This window comes from Magnolia sinica, chromosome 2, assembly GCF_029962835.1.
Source record: "Magnolia sinica isolate HGM2019 chromosome 2, MsV1, whole genome shotgun sequence".
Classification (NCBI taxonomy): Eukaryota; Viridiplantae; Streptophyta; class Magnoliopsida; order Magnoliales; family Magnoliaceae; genus Magnolia; species Magnolia sinica.
This window is the reverse complement of record NC_080574.1, coordinates 129,185,967-129,207,931: the sequence shown is the minus strand read 5'-3', so window position 1 is coordinate 129,207,931 and position 21,965 is coordinate 129,185,967. Positions and strand designations below refer to the sequence as shown.

The 21,965-nt window shown below is 38.8% G+C and overlaps 1 protein-coding gene across 4 annotated transcripts in view; it reads right to left on the bottom strand.

Annotated features, from left to right (window-relative positions):
• The window catches only part of LOC131237631 (AMSH-like ubiquitin thioesterase 1), a 39,315-nt gene extending 22,119 nt beyond the window's left edge, over nt 1-17,196 (bottom strand). For 3 of the 4 annotated variants that reach the window (XM_058235512.1, XM_058235513.1, XM_058235514.1), the window contains exons 1-5: nt 16,971-17,196; nt 14,349-14,413; nt 1,500-1,575; nt 1,213-1,404; nt 956-1,056 (exon numbers count right to left, since the gene is read on the bottom strand). In XM_058235512.1, the coding sequence (XP_058091495.1) occupies nt 956-1,056; nt 1,213-1,404; nt 1,500-1,575; nt 14,349-14,413; nt 16,971-17,084 (548 nt within the window). In that variant the 5' untranslated portion in view covers nt 17,085-17,196. The remainder of the gene's footprint in view (nt 1-955; nt 1,057-1,212; nt 1,405-1,499; nt 1,576-14,348; nt 14,414-16,970) is intronic. The other variant, XM_058235515.1, reaches the window with a different exon arrangement.
• Nucleotides 17,197-21,965: the final 4,769 nt, after the last annotated feature.

Sequence of the window (21,965 nt, the reverse complement as noted above, 5' to 3'; positions counted from 1 at the left end):
ATCTCTAAATGTCATATAAATCTACTGGACATGGTTAATGTTGTTTCATGTATTTTACTGCCCTGTATACACTTTTCTCTGCTTTCCTTGCCCATCAAGTTTTCAAATCCTTCTTTTTTCCTCGTTGCAGCAAAGGAGGGGGGATGAGTTTCCTATGCAAGGATTGCCATTCCTATACCTATGGGAAAGGTGTTGGCCATTTCATTGGTCTTTCTACCAACATGGGCAGGGAAATATTTAGACTACAGACTACATGAATCTTGTCAAAGACAGAAAGCTTGAGTGCACATCATCCGCTGCTTAAGAAATTATGTTACTAGAATCTCATCAATCATTAAGTTCCTACAAAAAGAGTTGGAGAAATCCCCAACCCTTCTTTAAGAGCCTTGGCTTCCATTTAGTTAAATCTTATCAGTCCAGAAAAAGTCACTTTGCAATAATCCTGGCTCTCCTCTTTGCCATCTGCAAATGATTGTCACTCTCTTAATAAATCTGACACTTCTACCCAATTTTGAAATGCAGTTTATCTCTTTCCATGAACCCAAATTAGAGCCATCAAGAGGATACAACATAGGATCTTCCCTCTATCTTTGCTAGGTCCTTTGTGGATAGATCATCAACCCATAATCAAACTTCCAAGACAATCTTAACCATCTGACTTCACCTATTGAATTTGACGCATGACTGTTTTCTCGTAAAATATCTACTGATGGATAGCAATTGTATGGTTAAAATCATTGGACCAGTATGAGTCTTTTCAGCTATATCCAGTCATGATTGGGTCCATGATTTGGACAATGAGGATTGAAACAGCTGCATGCCGCATGGATTGCTAAGTAGCTGATACAGCACACTCCTCTTCAAATAATTAACCATAGCTCAACAGCAAGAGTGCACTGGTTTCCAAGGGAGAGATTAAACTGGATTCGCAATTACCCATTACGAGAACACTTACAATACGCGGATCTGCCCTTCCATTGATGGAGAATGTGAGAACTTATCCACCTGACCCCATGAACCCTGAGATATGACATCTCGCCCAACAGGTCGTTGTACCTGCAAGAAGAACGTGGTACTGTGTGAGCCTAGAGATGCGAAACAGGGACGCTGATGAGTCCATGACCAAAAATACAGGAAAACCGTAACTATGTTAACTACAAAATCCAATTATCAACCACAAGTTACAATAACACACAAAAACCATCTTTTTACCTGCCTGATCTCATAATTCGTCTGAATCTGCTTTTTGACAGCAGGCCACTCCAAGGAAGACCCATTAGAAAAAATTTGGTGAACCTGATCTGACTTAGCTACTTTTTTCATGCGTTTTCTGTTTAGTTCCTCAATCAGACTTTGAACAGTAGGTTTCAGCGTCTCTAGTTCAGTCAGTGCATTCAATAATTTCTGCATGAAAGTATTTCGAAATCAAATGAATGGATGCTACTCACGATTAAGATTTTCAGATAAAGGTATGGAAAAAGGCATAGTAAAAAAAATACCTTTTTAAAAGAAAGCCTCTCTCTTTTTAAAGACACCTGGAAGTCTCGATGGCATGGTATAGTTTCAGAGATTAAACTGTAGCAAGCAGATAATAACTCCATTACTCTAACAGTACTTAGATACCATCAGAAAGAAAGAAAATACAACATCTTTGATCAAATAATAGTAGTCATGAGTCCAATTTCCAGATCTAATACCAGAAGTGTATGATAAGGTCCTGATGCATTAGAAAGTGAATAGTTTCTTGATGCATCAGTTCATGCATGTACAGGCCACAGCTCATGGATCACGGCCAGTGATCTAACAGATGCATGAAAGATCTGTGATGCCTAAAAATCTCCTAGAACAGAAGATTCTAAACCTTTCAAATGGAGGCCAATTAATTGACACTTAATAAGTTACTAGCTCTCAGATGAAATTCAGTAGTTTGGGCTTCCAAAATCACAAAACATTGATGAAAAACCAAAACCGAGTTATTAAAGAATTCAAGTTTGGGGTGGTGCTCCTCCTGGAATTCCCATCTACAAATTCCAGGGCCAACAAGGGATGTGACAGAGAAAATGTGAAGGGAGGGGGCAGGCCATCATAGTTCAAAATCATGTCTGGATTGACTCTCCCATGAAAGATTTTTTAGACTAACAAGAAGATACAACAAATATATGTATTGCCAATATGGCACTAAATTGAGGAAAGTTCACATGCATATCATTTAAGGAGTCATTTGATGCATGCACATGAGTTCATTTGGTTAGATCGCAAAAGGTTCATTCTCCAAAGCAAGAAATAGGTTTAGACTCTAGGGTTGGAAGTCTGTCTCCAACAGAAATGGTTGCTAGGTATTGAAGTATTTACAGGTAGCTCAGATTGCATCATCCTGGAAGTTTCAGGAATGCTCTAATACAGCAGGTAAGGATTGCAGCAGCACATCGAATGTCTCTGTAATCATAGAAGGGCACTTGATTCTTGTTAGAAACTGGATGAGGAATGGCCCTTCGTGTGGAGGCTCACAAATGAATTAGAGGAAGCCATTGACATCGCTGATTCGCTAAATGTCCAGTATTCCCAGGTTCTGCAATCTGCCAACTCTAAAGCAGGGGCAGAGGCGAAGGAGCCATATGCATCATCCCTTAACGATTCTAGTGGTTGGCCCCTATTTTATTCTAGGTCGGGGCAGGATTGTTTTCTTCTTGTAGCACTGCTGTGCACCTTTTGTTGGCTGTTCTTTTTTGCTCTTTTTGTTCTCTTTTTCTTCTAATAAAAAGATCTATTCATCCAAAAAAAAAAGTCTCTGGCCAAAATGTTTTGAGGGCTGTAAACGTGGACTCCCTGAATAAAGGCATTCAGACCACTGTAAAGCAGTGCTGAGCCTGTCAATTGGGAGATGAAAGCACATGCCTTTATACACCATTACCAGTGCCGGATGTCCCAAGAGAGGACGCCAAAATGTATTTTACCTTGCAAAATTGTAATTAACGAAGATTCAAGGCTACAACCCTAATGATGTAATTGATCAGTTCTCCAAGATCCCCTATTTCATTCCTTGTAGGAACGCATCTAACACGTTGCATTTAGTTATATCTTCTTCAAGGAAGTAGGTCATTTACATGGGATCCCAAGCCTACTGTATCAACTCAAAACACAAGTCATTACTTCTGAAAGATACTCTAGGAAAAAAAAGGGAACGAAGTTAAAGTTTTCTAGTGCATTTAATACTTAAATAGATGGTTGGATGGAAGTGGTAATCAAAAGCACTGGTGGACCCGACATATCACCCTACCATGTGGCCTGTGGAGAGATTGCTCTATTATATTATTGTTCTTCCTGCTCCACCAAATCATCTACCAAAGAGAGACAATCTCTCTTGTAATTTACTTGCGAGATGTAAGCCTCTACAAAATAAGAATACTGTGTGGGGCGCAACGTGATGCATGCATGAAATTCCAATCCGTCCATCATGTACGCCCCTTTATTTGACAATCCAAAACTCAAGTGGGCCACACCACATTATTTTACAGGCCATACTATGTACAATCATGCCTAAATCATACAAAGTAATGTGGTTTGGCCCACCTGAGTTTTGGAATGGACTGATTCTCTGGGTTCCTATTAATAGTAGTGGGGCACATATTATGGCATGGACTACATAGCATACAGGTGGGCCCCACAAACAGCTTTATAAAGTAGAATGATTATTCAACAAATTTTCTAGTGGACAGCCTCCTTACTTATTTCAAGTACCTTTTGAATCAAGTGTTATAAGCCCAATTTACTTGCAATTAAAAAATTATAACGATAAGAACAAAAACTAGTATTAATGACCTTCTGTTTTCCATTTTGTTACCAATACATAGGGGTTCTAAGCTTAGGAATGTGTTGTAAGAGGGAAAAAAAATGCATTGTAAGAGGATCTAGATAGATTCCTTCTTTTGTTAGTATATTATATGATTTTTTTATTTCTTTTTTCAGAAATAGAGATATACACCAAATTGACCACACACAACATCCGCCTCTAGCTTGGATGTTGACTGGGAGGGGTGACCTCATGACTGGACTAAGGAACCTACAGAGCAAGGCCTGTCTGATGAATGGCTTGGATAGTGCACATGCTCCCACACGCAAGCACATGCACACACGTGCCTCCGTAGACACGCTTATAAAAGGGTGCAGAGGTCTCAGTTCTTTTTCTTTTGAACCTTGCTAAGCCCACACACATTTCTAATAAAGCACACGAACACGCCGCACATGTACCAGCACAGCACAATAGGCCCGAGATCAAATCCACCCATGAGAATGGCACTGTTGTATTGAACCAAGAGGTCTCAACTGCGACAGCTTTGGGAGAAACTATCTGACAAGGTAAACAGCTACGAAGCTCCACGCCTCTCAACCACACAAGACCATGTCGTATGGATAACGGCTATCAACGCTTCAAGCAGCTAAAAGGACATGATAAATTGTTATTCTGACGTTGGGCTACATTAGCTATCTGATGTTGACCACACGATTATCTGAAGTCACTGCCTCTCTTTGTAAGTCCAGGACACCCTTCAGCTATACAAGACACCTGACACTTAATGGCCATATGAGACGCCTAACGCTTAATGGCTATGAAATGATTAAAGCCCAATTGCTAAATCCTTGACACTGTAAGGCTAAAGAGATTCTCTATGGCTACAAATGCAAAGCCTCTGAAACAAGCATCACCTAAGCTACAAATATACACACTCTAACACGAGCATCATAGCATTGTCGTCATGCATTGCATCATTTGCATTGATGATTAGAATACTTGTTTTTTCCCTTTGAAATTTCAATCAAGGGTTTTGCCCAAGTGGTGTAATTAAGGGCTCGTACCAGATCACAACCTGAAATGTATTTTGTTCCCAGATCAATAGAACCCCTTGTAAGGGATATTTGGGTGCACATCTTGTTTACAGTGGAGTTAATAATATCAAATGTAATTGAAGTTAGAAAATTTTCATAAACATCTTCATTTCAACCTTAGAAGAAGACTAGAGACTAATGTTATAATAAATATATGCATGCTTTACATATTATACAAATAATGTGTTGTCTTTTACGTTGTAAAATAGCCCCAATGAAACAAACATGCATATAATTACTTAGTAGCATGTTATTTATTATACTGCATTCACGATACATGTGATTATAATCATAGATGTTTTAATTCTGGATAACTTGCAGTGACTCCCATAATCCCATGATGTTTGGTTAAAATATGTAACGAAAACCTTTAAAAATAAAAATTAACAATCAATCAATGAGTTTCCAATTCCCAAATGCTTTAACACCAAATTTAGAAGTCAAAGAATAAGAAACTTAGTTTTCAGCACGTTAGGCCAATGGACAGCATTCTTACTAAGGAATGACCAACACAACATTAATGTAAAAAACACAGAAACGATTGATTCGTGGGCTCCGCATTTTACAATTTTCTGATATTTTCTGCATTTGGGTAAATATATCACACTAATATGATTCAATACACCCAGTACTGTATTGTGTATTGTATTGTTTTCCTACCCAGCAAATACACCCTCCCTACCAATATTTGGAACCTTAATAAGGGCACATAGGGCCATAATCAAGAACCATGCATTGATCATTGGACTAACTGAAAATTTCTTCAAGGTTTCATATCACTCATGAGATTCTGTGCTTTGCAATTTCTGGTTTCATGCCAAAAGGCTGGGTTTTTTTTTTTAATGAATGGTGGAATTTCATAAACAAAAGCAGCAAGAACAACAACCAACTATACAACGGCAATCGCCGGGTGACCCAGGACTCTAATTGTAGGGGCAAGCAAAAATTATCCACCTACAACAAGCTAGGCTGCCGTGGCAACTAGACAAATGCAGACTACCCTCCATCTGAGATTCAAAACCTGTCTTTAAAAGCCCCCTCCTTAGCCAGCATGTCTGCCCAATTGTTTGTAGAGGCATGGACATTTAAGAACACTTTCAAATTTTGCACAGATGTCTTTTACCTCCTTCAGAATATCAGCCAGCCACCAAAGGGGTCCTCCCAAAGGACATACAACCGATCACATTAACCTCCTTCCATCACTATCATGCTAAAATTTTGGTTCTCCAGAAGTATAATGCCACGCAGCAGGGCCGTTGCTTCATGGAAGCCAAATCTCTGAAGACCGTCCAACCAGTGTACAGAAATTTCGTCTTGCCTTTGCTGTTCCTTAGTATCCCCCCTGCACCCATTCGGCCAGGGTTTCCCATCGAACATCTGTACCAATCGGGAGAAGTGGGATTCCAGGGCCTGCCTGTCCTAGGACTAGGAAGCCAGCTACGAAGGACACTTTCCCAATTTGACAAGAGCAGAACCTTAGGAACGCCGGCCAGGATTTTGCTCTGATTGCCCCAGCTAATTGCCAAATTCAAAATCTAACCAAAAACTACCTCTGATTATTCAGATCCTAGGAAAATCCTGTCATTTATTTCAATCCACAAGCACCCAAATCCTGTTGTTTCATACTGAAAGGCTGTTGAGAATTTCTCATAGCCCATTACTGGCTTGATTACCAATCATATGGAATCAGAGATTGGGCCTTAATATAAGTTAGACAAGAGGAGGAATAACCTGAGGAAATGTTACTTGGAACATGGTACCAACCACAATAATATGGGGTAAATGGAAAGAGAGAAATAGCATAATCTTTGAAGACAAAGGAGAATAAGTCGAAACATTAAAACAAAATATACTTTTTATGAAGTTGGTCATGCCTAACCCCGAATTTAGAGGGATCTCGTTCTCTGATCATCTGAGGGATTGGAATAATATAATTCAGGATGCAATTTAATTCAGTGTCTAATTATGGCCACTTGTTATTTGACAACTATTGTCAAAGGGAATTTTTTATTTTTCTTGTGAGGGATGATTTCTCATCATCCTTTGTTGTTCTTTGTGGTCTATCTTTTCATTTTTCATTTTCAAGGGTAATAAAATTTGTATTGCCATTTAGAAAAAAAAAAAAAAATCTAGAGATGATTTTGATCTCCCAATTAGTATATATACATCCAATTTCCATTAAGCATCTAAGCTCAATTTCCTTTAAACTTACTACATCAAAAATGGTGAATCACCTCTTCATTCATTGCATGGTTGCAAATGTTATTTGGGATGCTTACCTTGCTTTTATTTGGAATCCTCCGGGTTTTCTAAGTAAGTTGGTGATATGTTCAAAAGTTGCTATTAGGGCCATTTAAGGAAAGGAAGAATTTTGTGGCAAATACTTCCATTTGTTTTATGTTAGGATATCCAGAAAGAAAGGAACAACTGCATCAGTAATGACGCAAGTGAGTCTCTGTTGAAAATTGTAGAAAGGATAGAAAGTAATCTCATCCAATAGTCTCCCACCAAAAGAAATTCTAGAGGATTGCCTTGTTGGATTTCCTTTGAGAAGTCATGATTGACATGGTCCTTTGAAAGAATCGATCACATTCCAATGGAAATGCCTGCCCATTGGTGTTTGGAAGCTTAACTTTGATGGGCCTTCATGTGGAAAGAAAGGAACAACTGTATCGGTAATGATGCGAGCAACTTTATGACAAAGATTGTACAAAGGATAAAAATAGTGTCATCTAGTGATCACCCATCACTAAGATTTCTAGAGGATTGCCATGTTGGATTTCCTTAAAGATTGATATGCCGTTACGGATCACATTTCAATGGAAATATATGCCCACTGGCGTCGGCAGCGTAACTTAGGTGGACCTTCATGTGGTAACTCGGGGAAACATAATTTTAGTGGCACCTTAGGAGACCACGAAGGAGTCATCCATATGCGTTTCTCCAACCCTTAGGTGGGGCACGCTAGTGATTCCAAATTCAAGGCCCTTGGAGAAGTTTCAAGAATCTTTTATAAGAAATTCTCCTTGGCAAACAATGTTCAAGCTGATTTCAAGAATGTCATAGCATGAGCATCATTACCAAATTCTAAGCCTTGGAAGTTGAATTATGTATTCTATGAGATCAGGCTTATTGCGTTAGGGCTAAACATTTCATTTGCTCATGTTGGGAGAGGCAAACTCAATAGCCAATGTTCCAAATAAGAGGGTGTTCGTCATGGTGCTCATTATGTTGTGACTTGCAAGTTAGTTCCTACTATAATTTCTTCTTAATGATTTTTCTTTTTCTTTTTTGATGACGTTAGGGTGTCCCCGCCCCATTTTGAGGTGAGATTATTCCCTGCCGATGCACGCAATCGCCCACAAACCACGTGCATCGGGTAATCCCGGGGAGGGGAATCAAACTTGCGTCTGTGGGGAGCACACCCACAACGCTTGCCATCCGCCCTAATCCTGTGCGGGTTCCTCTTAATGAATATTTGTTCACTCAAAAATAAAATATTTTGGCATGATGATTGGTGTTAGATCTGTTCCTCTTTTTTCTTTTTCTTTTTTTCTTTTTTTCTTTTTTTTTTTTGCAATGATAACTAAACTTTTTTTGTTTAAAAACAAAAACAAAAAAAAAAAAAGATAGAGAGAAAGAGAGGAACCAAAGGCGTGGCATGCAGTGAACCTTCAAAAGCAATTGAAGGTTGTGGAGACTATTTATTGGCCTCTCTCTGGGTGATTTTGGGAGAAAGAATTGGAAGATGCTTTCAGAATGAGAGCAAGGGGGTAGAATGGGTTGTTAAAGGGGCAAATCTTTTTCTTGTTAAATTGGTTTCATGTATAGCCTCTTTGAAAATTTGTAAGCTTTTGTTTTCTAAGCTATAGTTGTGCATCCTCTCAGTGCCTTTCTCGAAATATCGAGGTGTTCCGTATCCATTATGATACGCCCGTAAAGGCCGATACATATAGGCAACGGCCATGACCGTTACGCTATACAGGGGTGAAATGAGACAGTTGGTTTTTTAAGACCGTATCAGCCGTTACGATGGTCGCAAAGGCCATTACGGGGTATAACGACCGTTACTCTCGTAAAGGTCGAAAAACGACCACTTTTTTTCTATTTAAATAAAAAAAAATCATTTTTTCGCTTTTCTCATTCGAAAAACTCTCCTAGGTCATTTTACAACTGATTTCGACCACTCTTACTATAGTTTTTAATATTAAAACCGTAAATTGATGTGATTTGAGTGAATAGAGCCTCCAAGGGCCATTTTTTAAAATTGAAAAAGTAGTAGTTATGCCTTTTTTTTCTGATTTCTAGTTCTAGTGCTTGATTGTGATGTGTAAACATTAGAGACTTATAATCATGTTCACAATTTCACTAGACAGCCCGATACAACACTCTCACTAAAGAGTGGACTATTACACTACCACAAACATGTTCAAAACAAAAAATGAATACATATTTGGAATATTTACATTATTCTGGATTTTCTAGATATTTTTTCAAAATTTTCCAGACAAATCTAAATTTTCAACCGTTACGGGGTCATACCGGCCATTACGCCCCTGTATCGGGTATCGGCTGTTACAGCCGATACTCATATCGGTAATGGCGGTGACCATTACGGTCACCGTTACTGATATGGAATACCTTGCTCAATATGAGGGATCATCGGACAAAAAAGGGGCGAACCAAACCCCCACAAAGAGGAGAGGCCCAGTTATAAGTATGCCATGCTTTTAGAACCAGCGAAATAGCCCAATTTTGGAACCAAAAGCATGAACCCAATTTTGAAGGCCACCTACCATGAACCAAAAGCATTTCGGAAGATTATTGTTCCTCTCCTTCCAAATCGCCCATAAGCTAGAAGACTCCCTTGCTTCTCCCTTTACATATCCCCTTCAAAGCTAAAAAGAAAATTTTAAAGTTCCGATGGTCCCTGACATCATCCATTAAATCCCAAAGAGTAGAGTGAACCGCCACCAATTGCCAACCAAAAGTTTGCAATGAATGAATAGATGGTCTAGATTCACCGTCTCTAAGACAAAGGATGCACCCATTAGATACAACCAATTCCTGCCCCTTAAGTGATCAACTGTCAAAATTCTCTCCCTGCAAGCCAAACGAAAGCAATAACCTTGGGAGGGGAAAGGATGCTCCAAATGAAAGCCAAATGAGCCCGTCGCACTCATATTGGCCTTCACCCAAACATTTAAGAAAAACAATTTGACTAAGAAAGTCCCAATGCTATTTGAGAACCCACCTCTAGGAGTCTCGTCCCCACACCCCCCACAAGGGAGATAGGCTAAAAAGACAACTTAGCAATTTAGATACATCTGAAACTTCCTCATAGAATAATAGGCCTCTATAAAAACAAGGAGACCGAACACCTTAGTTGTCAGCACCGTAAAGAACATGAGAAATCGAACAATCCCTAGTAGTTGTAACCGAGTAAAGACGAGGGGAAAGTTGGCTAAAAAGCTCCTACCCATTCCAGGAGTCCTCCCAAAACCTCATTCATGCATCATCTTCCAAAATGTCAATCACCGATTTAGCAAAATCCTCTTTGACTTCCATGATACCTTTCCAAATATCCTCCCAAAACCTCATTCATGCATCATCTTCCAAAATGTCAATCACCGATTTAGCAAAATCCTCTTTGACTTCCATGATACCTTTCCAAATATCTGACAACCTATAGAGGGAGGAATTTTTGGATGACCAACCACCCTTATTTATACCTTAATTACACCTAATAGGACTCTTCAAGAGTGCTACATCTCCCATACCATAACACCAAAACCACTTTCATGGTAAAGTCATATTGATTAGCTTTAGTAATCTAATGCTTCTCTTCCCATACTTCGAGGTTTACACACTTTCAACCATTCCAAGAGATGATATTTATGGTTCTTGCTAGATCCATTCCACAAGAAATCTTGCTAGAGCTTCTCCAATCTTTTAATCACATCCAGCGAGCATTTGAAGAGGGACATAGTAAACTGAATAATTGGAATCGGCATGAGTGGTACACCCTCCAAACGACAAATATCTACACTTCCAACCCAATAGCTTCATTTTTTTTGTTCTTTCTGCTATTGAATTCCACAAATGAACAACAGGTTTATCCACACAAACAAACAACGGGTTTATCCACACAAAGGGATAGGCCAAGATAGAGGGAACCGGCCTTGCAACCAAATTGGCTAGCTAGTTCTGCCCATCATTTCGCTTTTGATAAGATTAATCCTCAACCCTGAGAGACCTTCAAAGTATCTGACAATAATCAACAAATTGTCTACCTGATGTCGATTAGCATTGCAAAATAATAAACTGTCATCTACAAATTGGAGGTGGGAGACTTGGAGAGTGTCATTATCCACACTAAAACCTGAGACGAGGGCAAACTCACTGGCTTGCAACAACATCTTTTGGGTAGCAATCAATGAGGAAAGGGTAAATGAACTCTTAGAAGGGAAGATGGAAATATAGCATGGTATGTTAAGTAGTAATCAATAGGGCGTAATGGGTAAGTGAGCTCCTTAAAAGGGAGATGAAAATATAGGCTGGTATTCATTGTTAAGAACTATGTTTCTCTTTCAATGAGCCCGTTGAAAGAACCTATGAGATGTTGGGCCAAGTTCTACGTCCTAAAAGTTTTCTTTACAAAAGAATCATTAGGTAGTAGAAAGCTCTAACTAGGACTATTGGTAAAGGAAGCTTTTAGCTAGAAAGTATGGCCTATAGGAACAAGGGTGGTTCTCTAAGAAATCCTCCTTACATAAGGCATCATCCATGTGGAAGGCCATTTTGTCCCTAATACCTAACCTCCTTGGAAGGGCTCTCTCTTGGCCTCAAAAATGGCCTCCACATCAGATTTTGGTTGGATCATTATGCCTCGGATAGGCCTCTTGCATCTCTTTTTCCTGCTCTGACCTCTATTGCTTCTAACATTAATGCCTCCATAGCTTCCAATTTTTCTAATGTTGGGTCTAGGTTATGGTGCCCCTCCTGTGAGAGAGCTCTCTCTAATGTCGAGCTAGGAAAGCTTGCTTCTAGAGCTTATGTCCAGCATGTGGCCCATCCATGATGATGTTGATTCTCCCGTCTTATCTTAGGAAAGCTCTGGTTCCTTCTTTGTTCGATCTCTGTTCAAGGCCCTTAGTTGTAGGTCCCCTGCGCCTCGTGATGCCTTCCCCTCCTTTCTCTAGGGTTATGGGGCTCCTCCTAAGGTGTTTCTATTTGTATGGCTCTGGGTTAGACGAAGGATCCTCACTGTCGACAACCTCCATCACCATGGGATGGTTCTTCCAAATGTCTGTCTTCTATGCCTTTCAACAGTTCGAACCATTGATCATCGGTTTGTGCTTTGCTCATTTGCGAGTGAAGTTTGGTCTGCCATCCTTAGTAGCTTCAGCACTTCCTAGGTCTCTCCTAGCTCGATCCACGACCTTCTGTTCGCCTAGCATGGAGTAGTGCTTTAGAAGTCCTACTGCGAAGTTAGAAGGAGGCTTTCCATTTTGGTCGCTTTCTGGGTCATTTGGCGTGAGGAATCGTTGCTGCTTCTAGAACTGTTGGGTGTTTGTGGCTTGGTGTGTTGCCTTGATCTTCGCTAACGTTGCAAACTAATCTTTGGCTCCTTAGGTGGCGGCTAGGTTCCTCCCTATTGGCGTATGTTTGGCCTTGGGCCTACTTGATCCGTGGGATTGTTTTTCTTTGGTTTGGGCCTCTAGCACAATTGAGTTGTATAGTTCCAGGCCTTTTCTGTTTGTGTTTTGTTTCTGTTTGCCTTGCTTTTGTTGTTTTCTTGCTTTTTTGTTCCCTTTGGCCTTTCAGACCTTTAATAAATTTTTGCATCCTTCAAAAAAAGCTCAAACTTCAATGGGAGCTACTTTGCAATCTAGAGGTCAAGGGAATTAGAGATCTACTAAGAAATATAGGTCTACTTTCATAGGGGTTTGTACGACCTTCAGTTTTGAATGATTCCTATGCAACCAATGTTTGTCTTTTGCATTTATGTATTATGGATATTTTGTCAATCACTTTTCTTTTTCTTTTATTTTCTTTTTTTCATTTTGGTTGAAGGCAATTCACTTTATGTGCATCCCCGTTGCTCTAGAAGTTTACCAATCTTCTACGGGAGATCCATGATTTGAAGTTAGAGCCATTTGATCATCCAAAATACTACAATTCTCAGACATGCATTCCTCACAACATTTGAAAACAACATCTTAATTAAGAAAGATGAAACAAGAAGTGGTGATAATAACAACCCCTAATTAGTTAGGATTAGTGTTCGAAATATTGGTAAGTGTTCGAAATATTGGTATCGCTACAAGTTTCATTGGCCGGGATACGAAAACAATATCAATATTGCCGATAACCGAAAACACAGAGAAACATTGGGGAAACAGTGACAATTTTTAGTGAAACTTCAAGAGATGCTAAAACACATATTCGCATATTTAGGAATCAAAAAATTGCAAAAAGAATGCATACATAATAAGTTTCCATTTAACGGGAGCCTAAAAGCATGTGTTGTCACAAAAAAGCAATCCAACCATTCCATTCATCCCATCTATCCATCCAACCATCCCAGTCATCCATCCAAACATCCATCGATATTTCAGGATATTTCGCAGAGAAATCGTCGACAACTGGAAAGGAAACGAAAGATTGTGGTCTCCATATCGCCCATGTTGCGATAACGATAATATTGCATTATGATTGATATTATTTTTGACAATTTGAACATTGTATAAACCATGCGCCAATAAAGAAAATTTTGAAATGAAATTTTTTTAATAAACAGATGTTTGGTGATATCGATACATTGGCGATATTATCGAAATATCACCAATACACTGGCAATACAGGCAACACCTGGAATTTACGCAGTCGAAAATATTGGCAATACAAGCGACACTTGAAATTTACAAAGTCGAAAATATTGGCGAAACATTGGCAACACTTAGCTATACATCGCCGATACGTGGAATATCTAAGACTACCAATGTTATAATGTTATTGGTATCGCCAAGTTGGAGATACAAATAATGTCATGGATATTTCAATAATATTGAGGATACTAGAAACAATGTTTGGGATAAGGCTTTGATGATGATGTGATGATGAAACAAGAAGTGATAATTATGTGGGATTTAGCACTGGAACAACGAGATAATGTGGTATATTACTCCTTAGCTCAAGGATAAACATCTTAACATTTTATTATTTTTTTGTGGAAGGAAGATACATCGTGGTATCCCACCTTCCACTAAACGCACCCCTATATTTCATCATTTACGAAGGGCTGCAAATAAAGCAACAAACTTGCTTGCTACAAATGGAGTATTTGGATTGTACATTTCTCCTTCCGAGCTTTTCTAACAAATTGTTACTTATCAAAAGGAAAAGGAATGACAAGAAAACAGAACAAAAGACAATTTCAGGCAGCCATGTTCTTTTCCGACCTTGAAAACCTCATGAGCATAATATACAGATCAATTATGTTCTTCTCCTCTCTGTAGATGTCCGCCTGCACAGTCAAAATTTCAGCCAAAAGACAATCATGAACATCAGCACACAATGGGAAAAAAAACAAAGTAAAACAAAACAAAAGCACAGGAAGACAAGCACAAGAAGACATGCAAACAACAACTGATAGGTTTAGGACTACCAAGCTAGGCCAATCAGAGCAATAGTTTGCAGACTTTTTTGAAATTTACACACTGAAAACACAGGGCAGTTGATGCAAGGGACCATTCAGTCCAAGCATACAAGAAGCCCAACAAGAATAATGGAGCACAAAACCATGTCTATTCATCATACAGTCCATATCATGAGGGATGATCATATAGACCAGATCACATAGGCTGATCCTGCGGTCCAGATTGCGTGGGCTGTAAGGTCCACTAAATCAAGTTGAACGGTCCAATCTACATACAACTTGGCTCCATGGCCACACACATGGTTATTATACATTTATTTTGGTCTTTTAATTCTTAGGTTTGCAAGGTCACTTGGTAAGTAAATTTACCATGGTTACTTGGTCTAGTTAGCAGCTTTGGTTATTTTGGAACACTCTTTCTATACAAGGAGCGATTGTAGAGAGTTTTTAAGTAGTTTTTTGTATTGTCTAGAAAACCTAGAGTTTTCTCTTTCTTTTCTTGATATTACAGAAAAGGTTTGTTAAGAGTGAGTATATCTCTCTTGAATTTGAGGATGTGGCCGTACTCCAGCAAGTTTGTGAGATTATCCATCACATATATCCATTCATTCCATTGGGTCCTCCGCTGTCCACCTCATGCGGCAGCATCATTTCTCTTACTACCATTGAAGTTCTATTCATTGATGCCATGCAAATCTGACACATGTAGTAGTGAATTCTAGACAATAATAACAAAGTATAAGATCACCCAAAACCCATTTCCTTCAATTCAAAACTTACCAATAATTTACCAAGCACAAGAACGCATACAAATGGAACCTATTTTTCTTGAAATCACCTCAACCGATACAGAACAACCTTGATTAGGTGGCAATAATATTTTTTTCTGCCAGACAGTAACATGTTTGGCTATCGTCCGTTGGCCGAATTCATATCCCCACCATGTTGCCATATGAAACTTTGTTTTTTGGGCCTGTTTGGGCACCCTGTTCGGAAGGATTGAAGTTAGGGATAGTTTAATCATTTCCATTGTATAGTTAGTTACGGATTGGATGCTAAGGTCGGTTATGATTAGCTGAGGGTTAGTTGTGGTTAGCAAATAGTGACCGAGATTAGTCGCATAGTATAAATACCCTGTTTTTTGTAATTTTAATAGCTTTGGAATTGGATTTTGAGAATTGAGGGAATTTGAGAAGAAGTTTGCTTAAGCTCTTGCCTTGCCTTCTTATATGGCTTTTGGGGGTGCTTGGACAACCCATCTCCTTGAATTCCCTTTTTCCCTTTCCCCCTTCCTTCCTCTTTCACTTGGGGGATTGCTTGGGTGGGTTTCTTTTAACAATTTAAGCAATCTGAATCTATATCATTAATTAAGAGGAAAACCATGATGATCATTGAACTTTTTCATTAAAAAACACCCATAATCTCTCCGTACTGTTCGCAAAAATCAAAATGAATATCAAAAAAAAAAAAAAAAACAGAGCAGAAAGTGAGTAAACAGTTTGGCAGACAGAAATCACAAAGACTGAATTGTTCAGTTCATCCAATAACTGCAGTTTTTGGGCCATGGCACATCTCTGTGATGACCAAAAAAACCATTGGTATCAACCACTTTAAATGTGTCCCGCTTATGCAGGGGGAACACACTTCATTAAGTTCCATGAAGTGCATCACATAGCATTTAATCATACAGCTAGAGAAATGGACAATCAAGCATCCACTTTCCCTTCTAAAAATGGAATCAAGATCTTCACCCACCCCGATTTATTTGCATGCACCCGCTTTCCATTTGGGAATTGAAATAGTACACAATTAAACATAGTACAAAGGAGTATTATTTTGATTCCCAAATGTATTTATAAAATTTATATATAAAATAAAATCCAAAAAAAAAAAAAAATGCAAATCAAAAGTAGGGTGTGCAAATAGAGATTGCAAGCAGGCTTGTGCACACAATATCGCACCGAGAGTCAGTGTGCAGATTATCTCCCATCATTAAAAGATGGATGACAAGAATACATCAAGCATTTCAAAATGCAAACTTTCAAATGCCCATTTTGAAATGCGCACTAAGATTCTTCCCAACATTATTGGATAGTATGAGATGCCGGTGCACACCTGCACTTGATGCACACACAATGTTTTCAAATATATTATGTATAATCAACTCAAAAATTTTTACAGAATTGCCGAAAGGTCCTTGATCAATCCAAACCAAAAGTAGGGACAACGTAACACATAGCAATAACACAAATTTCACTGCAATTTACATTCCATAACAATTGAATATTCAAATTTCCCATTTCGATCCAGTAAAGCATCAGAAATCCCAGAAAATGAAAAAGAGCGAAATGCCAATATCAAACAGAATCGCCAAAGAAAAGTACGAACAGAGAGATTTTTTTTCTGAAATTTAAAAACAAAATACCTGTCTGAGAAGATTATCAGCAATCCGATAGTAGTATCTGAGAGCAATCCGATTGTCGACATCGACCTTCTGCGCATTTGCAGAGATGCTGAACGCTCCTGAAGAAGATCTCATCTTTTTCTAAGGTTTTTTCTTTCTTTTTTTTCTTTTTTCTTTTTTTTTTCTTTCTTTTTTCAGGAAGAGAATCGCATTTTTTTCATTCTTACCACACTGAGAATGGAACCCCTGACCCCAATTTATAGGGTTGGAGCTCCGAGCAGAGTCGTTGAGAGAGGGAGAGACTTAGGAGGTTCTGAGGCGACGCGCGCGAGTGAGATGGAGAAAGGGCTTTTCTTGAAGTACTTGCACGAGCAGATCATCTATAAGGTGGGACCCACCGTGGAGATGCCTGAAGAAATGGCCAGGACAGTCTACTGAAAGTTAGGACACATGATAAAATGAACGTTTTCTAAAAAGGACAAACGGTCCATATTAAACACATTTTAATAGCTGAACTGATGAGAGGACCAATATTCTGTTCAATTCAGAATATTTACACGATTTTTTCCATTATCTGAACGGTTTAGATCATGCGCTTGTATATCTTTGCTACATATTGAGCGAGACTACTTCTCCATCTTACCCGCGCGAGTACCGCCTAAATTCCTATACGTGCCTCTCTCTTGGAGACTGGAGTTTTGAATCAGTCTGTTTCGTGTGGTGTGGCCCACATAAGTTTTGTCTCTTCCTGATTTTATTAATCCTGTCCTTTTGTGATCTTGAAAGACTGATGGACGGAGTGGATTTATGAAATTCATATACGTGGGCCCCAGTAGCCTCCGACAACTGTAACTTCCGCGTCCTTCCAGAGGCGAGAGGAAGAATCATGGTATTGTTTGGCACGCGAGCGGACCGTTTGCGGCACGGCCTCACCAACAACGGTGCGGCCCTCATCTTGAATCCCACCTTGATGTATTTATGCTACATCCACTCCGTCCATCCGTTTTTTCATATCATTTTATGGCATGAGTCAAAAACATAAGAAGATCTAAGTCTCAAGTAGACCATACTATAGGAAACAGTGTTGATTTAACGACTTACAATTAAAAACTTCCTATGGCCCACCGTAATGTCTCCGTAATGTTTATTTTCCATTAAAACCATTAGAAATGCCACATAAATATGGATGAAAGAGAAAAAACAAATCTCAACTTGATCCAAAACTTTTGTGGCCCATTAATGGACAGTTATCACTGCTTCGTATTGTATGGCCCACCTGAGAATTGGATCTCCTTCGTTTTTCAGTTAATGGCTAAAAATGATATGAAAAAACAGATGGACGACATGGATATAACATAATACATGAAGGTGAGAACCAAGATAAGGGCTGCACCATACTGGGTGCGACCGGGGCCGAACCTGTCAACGGGCCTGGTCTGAGGTGGGTCTAGCCCGGATTTTGCAGTTTTTCGGCCGGTTGATGAGCTGGGGCTATTTAAATATCTAATTTTTATGCCCGAGCCCGGCCCATTGACATCCCTGTTGGCACACCGGGTGAAAATATACCGCCGGCAATATCCGAAGATGTTAGAGCTATCTCTTCAAAGTACATGTGGCTGAGTGATCTATAAATCAGATCCGTTCATCTACTTGAACCATATACAGATAGATTATTTGTGAATAATTGCACCCATTAGACAATCTTATCCATCTGATCAGTGACCATCAAATCGATGGTAGAAACTAAAAATAGTTAACTTTCAAATATTCATCTGGTTAAATTGGAAAAAAAAAAAAAAAAAAAAAAGGATGATGGGTTTAAGTAATTGCCTAATAGCTTTCTGCATCATGAGCAATCCATCCTGGGCCGGCCAGATGGATGCACTTTGCCATCCCTGTAATGATTGCGCTACAATGATTTGTTTTATATAGATAGTTTCCACCGATCATATTTACTGCTTGGCTTATCTAATATGCTGGAATTTTGAAACATGAGCCATCCATCTTAGGGCGTACAGGATGTGTTGTAGTGATTGATGCATCACCGTCCGATTGGACCATCGAGAGATGGCTAGACCGTATTCCGGTTTCCTGTATTGTAGGTCTTTATTTTCCCAGGTCACCACACGAGATGTTAGTCTACAATCCCAGGTCAGCACATGAGAAGTTTCTCTACAACTAGGGTGGTAGACTGGTAGTTGACAGGTGCCCGACCTTGGGCTGTGTTTGGACTCATTAGCTAAGCCCATGGGCTCGGACTCAGGCCCTGCTTGTGAAGCCTACTCAATTTTTTAGTTGGACCAGGTTGGGCTTGAATCATTTTGGTCCGAAGGTATCCAAACATTTCTTCTTCTTTTTTGAAAAGTTTATAAAAAGAAACAACCTAATAAATATGAGATTTACATTTTGATACCTTTTTAATAATGTTTTTAAAAATTATCTCATTAATTAACATAATTATCATTCTAATACTATCAATTGCAGCCACTATGGGATCAAATGAGTTGGTGGTTTAAGTGGGCCACATTGTTATGCTTATGTAAAATCCATCCTGACTACCAGGCGCTTCACATCATATGAAGCCAAGGGCCCAAAAATAAGCTCCACCTATTATTTAGGTGGATCACGCGATTGGAAAGAGTATATATATCAATGCTCATCCTCTAAACTACTTCCATTATGTGCCTAAGTTAGTCATAGATGGGTATGATTTTTGGGCCAAATGTCCAAGTTTTATTTCAAATCTAATAGTTAGGGTGATTTCATATAATTATTATAGTGGGCTTATAATATATATATATATATATATATATATATATATATATATAGAGAGAGAGAGAGAGAGAGAGAGAGAGAGAGAGAGAGAGAGTCATGCTCACCTGCACGACTCACTTGCGTACCTTTGCACGTGTCATGGATGTCTAATTCGAACGGTCTATGTGATGTGAAATCCCATGAAACCTCAAGGGACATATTTTTACCCTAATCTAAAATTCCGGTGGGCCATAGCAAAGAGAAATACAAATCAAGGAACTATTTTCATTTTTCATAGCCCACCAAAGTTTTGGATCAAAGTAAAATTTGGGCCTGGGAGGTTTCATGAGGTGTTGTTTCACGCGGATTGTTCAGATTTTGGAGTTATCGTGTATGATGAGTTCTCAAAAAAGTTCCCACGAGTTCCGTGCGAGCTGGTGGGCAGTTAAGCATTCAGATATATGTGTCTGTCTGTGCATGTGATCACATGATTGGGAAGATGTAACACACCGGTTCCTAAAACCCGAATACACTACTCGTTTTCTAAAAACCTGAGTGTTAACCTTTAATGGTAGTTCAAATTTCACGTATATTTTTTTAATTATTTATCGGAGTTAAAAATATAGCAAAATATAAACAAATCAACTATAAGAGGGAGTCAAAATATTCGAGTGGTTGCCCGAAAACTTATATAAATCAATGTCTTTAGTTTTTAAGTTACATGATGGTACAAATTAAATACAAATGAAATTAGAAATAGAGAGTCACAAAATCATCTGGCTCCTCCTATTCCACATGATCATCAGCATGCGCATCATTTGCGTCTCCTACACACTGAATACGGTTTGATAACGTCAATGGCTATCCGAGTGAGATATAACCCCCAAGATTTATTAACAAACATCACAGTAGTTAAGCATAGTTGTGAAGAACAGTATAATAAATATTTCACAAGGACTATCATAGTAATCAGATACGCATTCATTAAATAAATTTCATAAAGATAATTTTGTTTAAATGCATAAATGCATGCACATGCTCACAGACCTAGATATGCACATCTAGCGGTAAAAAGTTGCCCAAGGAGAACTAGCCACCCAAAAAAGTACTTAAAGGTACCCTAAGGAGGACTAGCCACCCGGAAAAGACTATACAACGAGGACATTCAAAGTGAATTAGTCTCTCGAAAAGGTACAAGGAGGACTAAACACCCGAAAAAGTCCATGCAAAAAGGACAACCCAAATAATCGAATGCACGCGACGATAACTTAGGATCACTTAGTAAAGTAGTCTACGGTACGGCCTATAGTGACCCAAGAAACCCCTGCGCCTTATATCAACCATCCAATAGAGTCCGCATGCCATGAAATGTATAATTAGCCCAGTCATTATTATTTCAATACAATCAATCAATTTATGAAAAGCGTAAAGGTTACTACGAGGGTTTGTCACCTAACATAGGCCAACAACTTGGCATAATATTCTACGTCAACATCCTCAACTCATGTGAATCTAACAAATATAATGTTTTAAAGGTGACCTCGTCAACTAGTGGCCAATCGTTATTCAATAAGTGGAACTTACTATTACAAGGTTTTACGAATAAAATCCATAACAGTCACATAAGGTGATTATTTCATAAAAATCGCAATGCACAAAAATTCAATTCAAGGATACATTAGGAAGGGATTTTTCCTAGAAGACACATAGGCACAAGGTTCCACAAGATGGTAAGTCCACGATGAAGTTTTCATTTAATCTATTAAACAAAATTGCCAATAGTTTAAGGGTCTATAAAAGCATCATCAAGTAATCGCGGGTGGTAAAACAAGCCATGTACAATGTCAATAGCAGTTACACGTATGAAGTAATCTTTTAAAACCAGATTAGGGGTATTTGGAATCAAGAACATATTCAGATGCTTGAACTTAAATCCAACCATCAATCATTTATAAAGAATCACGTAAATGAAACCAACATTTATCATCATCTTTAATGGATATTAAATTATGAAATTAATAAAACAAATCAATTAAGATAACTATCACAATGTAATAAAGCTTGAAGGGTGATCCTCACCTTTCAGGAGTCGAATTGGGTTCCTATGTTGTTGGAATTGTTTATACATGTTCATGAATCTGATTTCAATTACAATTTGAACCGTTTGACCAGTTAGATCGCAACACCAATCCTTATGTGAGTCGTAATGCGACTCAACATTGAATCAAACCCAATCGAACTCTCCAACCCGACCTTGACTCA